We start from the raw sequence: 4,906 nt of genomic DNA, 5'->3' as shown, positions 1-4,906 counted from the left end.
CGTCCGTACCCCTCTCGAGCGGTGCGGCGCGGTGAGCCGTGTTTGGCGGCCGCGCCGCTGCGGCGGCACGGGCGGCTCGAAGACCGCGGGCCGCGGGCCCCCGGCCCATCTCCGGCGACGCGGCGCCGCGGCCGTCCAGCGAGAGCGTGGCTGCTCGCCGACGTCGCGCCACCGGAGATCGCCGTGGGTGTTCGCACGCGCCGCTGTCGTCCGCACCGCGTCGTGTCCGCCGCGCCGCCGTCGTCAAGAGCCTCTCATCTCACTGTGCAATCGCCCAGACGCCGGCGCATACCTCGACAGCGAGCTTGGCGACAGCGAGCTTTTGGGGATCCCCGGCGAGAATAACTGGCCGGGCTCAAATGAGTCAAATCGGCCGCATCTGATTTGAGCCTCGTTGCGCCTCACCTCGCCTATATGTGCCATGGATTCCGCGCTACAGCATGCGCATCCAGAGCCCAAGCCACGCCGATGGGGGCGGGCCGCCGGATAGACGACCTCCGAGCACCCCCACCACCTCCCCAGCCGCGGACAAACGAAGCAAGAGGGTCGCTAAAGGGGAAACAAACGCGAGGCCGCGCGCTGGAAGGGCCCACCGGCGAAGGCGCCCGCACAAAACCGCCGCCGGCTAGCACGACGTCACGCCGAACGCGCCGCCGCCGTTCGCCGCGGGCGCGAGGAGCGGGTACCGCTTCTCGCAGAGGTCGACGATGTACTCGACCTCCTCCCAGGTCAGCCGCGCCTTCTTCGGGGCCAGGTCGCCGGACCGGCTCTTCTCGAGCTTGTGGAACGCGAACGACGCCGTCCGCGACACGTAGACGTCGCACTCGTCTTCGGTGAACGCGTGGTCGTAGATGAGCTCGAGGAGCTCGGGCAGCTTGTCGGTGGGCAGCGTCTCCGCGCCGTCGGAGAGCATGGTGAAGCGGCTCCGCAGGAGGTCCTCGCCGTCGCTGATGTTGCCGGAGCAGCAGGAGGTGGCGACGTTGAGTCCCTTCAAGACCTCCATCGCGCCGTCCCCGCCGGCGTCGGCCCGTGTCGCGCCGGCGTCGACAGCGGCGACCGCGAGCGCCCCGCGATGGGAGAGAACTGCTCTCTCGCTGCGCACCAACGACGCGGGTGGCCACACAGGCCTCTCGATTGTGTTTCTGCTGACTTGCAGGGCAACACCGGCCTCAAGGAGCCGTTGCTAGCCGCCTAAAGGAGCCGAGGGCCAGTGCGTCGGCGTGGCTAGGCGTGAATTCCATGTACGTCCTACTTTGGCGGCGCCCGCAGCGCCTCTTCGAGGCGCGTCGCGATCTCCGCGCCGAGGGCCCGGTAGCCGTCCCGCGTGAAGTGGACGCCGTCGGGCCGCGCGTACGTCGCCGGGTCCGCCGCGCAGAGCCGGTCCAGGTCGACGAGCGCGGGCGCGCTCGCGCGGATCTCATCGTTGAGCGCGAGACGCGTCGCCTCGACGCCGGCCTCGATGTCGAAGACGCGCGGGAACCGCGCCGGCAGCTCGTAGGGCGGTACCGTGACGCCGATGACGATGTTGACGCCGGCGGACCGCGCGTGCGCGTACTGGCGCTTGATGCGGTCGGCCGTGCGCTGCGCGTCGCGCTTCCAGAGGTCGTTCGTGCCGGCGAGCAGCACGGCCGCGTCCGGCGGCGGATCGCGCGAGAGCTCGCGCGCGAGCTGGCGCTCGAGGTCGCGCGCGCCCGCGCCGTCGGCCGCCGCGCAGACGACCTCGTAGTTGGACAGCAGCACGCGGCCGAGCGACGCGGCCGCGGCGTCGCGCACGGGCTCGTAGGTGCTGCGCTCGACGCGTCCGGCGAGCAGCGCGTCGCCGACGAGCACGGCCTTGAATTTCGTCGGCGCCAGCGCGGTCGCGCTGGAGCAGATGATGGCTACTTGGATGGCGCGGTGCAGCGGTCGCATCGCGGTTGTCAAAGATCTTCGAGCCATCAGCCCGATCCGAAATTCTGGTCCGGCGAGCCGTGCTGGCGCTGCGCGCAGCCCTGCGCCCAGCCGCGAGACACGTGAGCCAGACCTAGGCCTGACCCTCCGCGCAGGAACGCGGCCGGCGGCCAAGCCTGGAGAAGTTCACTCCAGATCGCGGATGGCGATGACCGGTTCTCGACGACGACCTCCGAGTCGTCGTCGGTGAGACCTTCAACGGTGGGACGAGGCTCAGGACATCGACGACGACGACGACCAGCGAACAGATGAGGCCAACGCGTCGCATGGGCAGCGTGCGACGACAGCCGGTGTGGGCCGCGGGTCGCCAATTTCCGCAGACGCCTCCGCAGCAGCAGCGGCATGGAGAGCGTCGAGCCACCCACCAATGACCAGCCACCCACCGATGACCAGCCACCTGACGCGCCCGCGCAACACAAGAAGAAGCGCAAGCGCTCGGGCAAGCGCCTGAGCAAGGCCGAGCGCCTCGCGAAGCGCGCGGCGCTCGACTCGAGCGCGCCACCCGCGGAAGCCCCAAGCGCCGCCGCGCTCGCGCAGATCGCGGAATTCGCCAAGGACCCGCAGCGCTGGGACGACGCGGAGCGCGTCGCCGCCGACGCGGACGCGGCCGACGTGGCGCACACGCTCGCGTTCCTCGGCGCGCTCTGCCGCCGGCCCGAGCTCCGGTGCCGCGCGCTCGCGCACTACGGCGCGCGCGTGCGGCCCGACGCGCGCCGCGCGGCGATCGCCGCCTCCCTGGCGCCGGCGCTCGTCGCCGAGGGCCGCTACGAGGCCGCGGCCGCCGTCGCGCGCGCGCTCGGCGCCGTCGCCGCGGCGAAGGCCGCCGCCGAGGCCGCCGTCGCCGCGGCCGCCGACGCCGGCGCGCGGCGCGCGCGCGAGGGCGCCGCCAAGGTCGCCGACGCGACGGCGGCCCACTGGGGCCTCGGCGGCGCGGCGGCGCTCGCGAACGCGCCGGGCGACGCGTCCGTCGACGGCGACCCCGAGGAGGACGACGACGACGGCTCGGACGACGGCGACGGCGACGACGCGGGGCCCGCGGCCCTCTCCCAGTTCGCGCGCATCGTCGCGCGGGACCCGGGCCTCTGCGGCGCCGTCGTCGCGGACGACCGCGCGTGGAACTTCGTCTCCCGGGAGCGGCGCCGCGCGCTGCGGATCTGCGCGCGGGCGCTCCGCGCGGCCCGGGACCGCGGCGGCGGCGGCGGCGCCGACGCCGCGGCCCTCGGCGCGGCCCTGCGCGCCGCGGCGGCCGCGCCGGCGGACCGCGCCGCGCGCGACGCCGCCGCGGCGGACGTCGCGGCCCTCGTCGAGGCGCGCGCGAGGACCGTCGACGGCGGCGCCGTCGCCGCGGCCTTCGGGTCCCTCGCGACGCGCCTCGACGACGCGGCGGCGTCGCCGGACTGCGACGTCGTCGTCTTCCTCCCCGGCGCGCCGGCCGCCGCGACGGCGACGGCGGCGGCGACGCTGGACGCGCTCGCGGCCGCGCTCCGCGCCGACGGCCGCGCCGTCGCCGCCGTCGCGCGCGCGCGCGTGCCCCTGCTCAAGTGCGTCTTCGCGGACCGCCGCGCGGACGTCGTCGTCAACAACGTCGCGGCCGCGGCGAACACGGAGCTCCTCCGGCGCCTCGGCGAACAGCTCCCGGCGCTCGCGCCGCTCGTGCGCGCCGCGCGCGTCTTCGCGCGGTCCCGCGGCGTCCTCGGCGCGCACCGCCGCGCCCTGAGCTCCTACGCCTGGACGCTGCTCTGCGTCGTCGTCCTCCAGCAGCGCGGCGAGGCCCCGGCGCTCGGGCTCGGGGCCGCGGCCGCGCTCCTCTCGGACGCCGCGGCGAACCCCGCGGACGCGCGCGCGCGCGTCGCCGGCGCCGTCGCCGCCGACGTGGCCGCGGCCTTCGCGGGCTTCGCGGCGCCGCGTGACGACGACGCGGGCCTCGGCGCGCGCTTCGTCGACCTGCTGGCGGTCCTCGCCTTCCGCCGCGACGACGTGCTCTCGCTCCGCGGGCCGGAGGCGGCGCGCGCGGGGTGGCGCGCGCCCCCGGGCAAGCACGTGGACCGCCTCCGCCTCGAGGACCCGCTCGAGACGCGCCGCGACCTCGGCCGCGCGCTCACGCGGCGGACGAACTCGCAGCTGACGCGCGCGGCGCTCGCGGCGCTCGTCAACCACCTCCCGGCCGGCGCCGGCCGGCCCGACGCGCCCGTCCCGGCCTGGCCCTTCGCGGCGTAACTTACGATGTGCTTTACCATGCGGGAGCCGGCGGCTCGACCGCAACGCGTGCTCAGAAGGACGGCGCGGGCTCGTCGGGCTTGCGGCCCGAGGAGCGCTGGGCCCAGGCGAGCTTCCAGGCGCCGTCGACCTTCTTGAAGATGAGCGTCATGACGCAGATGTCCTCGTTGGGCGTGCCCTTGTAGGTGAACTTGCCGTACTGCGTGAGGCACGCGAACGCCATGTCGCCGGACACCTGCGGGCGGAGACGCGTCCGCGAGCGGTTCCCGGGGCGACGGTCGCGCGAGCGGTTCCCGGGGCGACGGTCGCGCGAGCGGCTCCCGGGGCGATGGCGCGAACCGTCGACGGTCGCGCGAGCGGTTCCCGGGGCGACGACACGAATCCCGTCCTCTCGCGACGGCGCGACGGTCTCGAGAGCGATTCTCGCGGCGACGGGGATCCGCGCTCGCGCGCGAACGGATCGTCTCTCGCGCGTCGTGAGCGGTGCGTACGACGCAGGCGGCGCGCCTCGAGCTTGTGGATCTTCTTCAGCTCGCCGGCCTGGACGACGACGTCGCCGGTCATCATGGCGGGAAAACCAATCTTGTCGATCGGGTTGCCGGTCGGCCGGACGAACTGGAAGTCGTCCGTCGTGTTGCCGGCGATCCAGTCACCCATCTTGATCGAGCAGAACTCGCTAATCATCGTCTCGAGCTCGGCGGCCATGGTTTTGTGTCGGGCTTCAGCGAGATCAGCGCAA

At 74.3% G+C, this 4,906-nt stretch overlaps 1 protein-coding gene across 1 annotated transcript; it reads right to left on the bottom strand.

Moving 5' to 3' along the window:
• Positions 1–4,157: 4,157 nt before the first annotated feature.
• AURANDRAFT_69750 (hypothetical protein) lies at positions 4,158–4,906 on the bottom strand (the record flags this gene model as incomplete). The annotated part of the gene is made up of 2 exons (XM_009037273.1): positions 4,158–4,402; positions 4,675–4,906. The coding sequence occupies 2 exons, from the start codon at positions 4,870–4,872 to the stop codon at positions 4,220–4,222; spliced, it is 381 nt and encodes a 126-aa protein (XP_009035521.1).

This window comes from Aureococcus anophagefferens, assembly GCF_000186865.1.
Source record: "Aureococcus anophagefferens unplaced genomic scaffold AURANscaffold_6, whole genome shotgun sequence".
NCBI lineage: Eukaryota > Pelagophyceae > Pelagomonadales > Pelagomonadaceae > Aureococcus > Aureococcus anophagefferens.
This window is presented reverse-complemented; position numbering and strand designations above follow the sequence as displayed.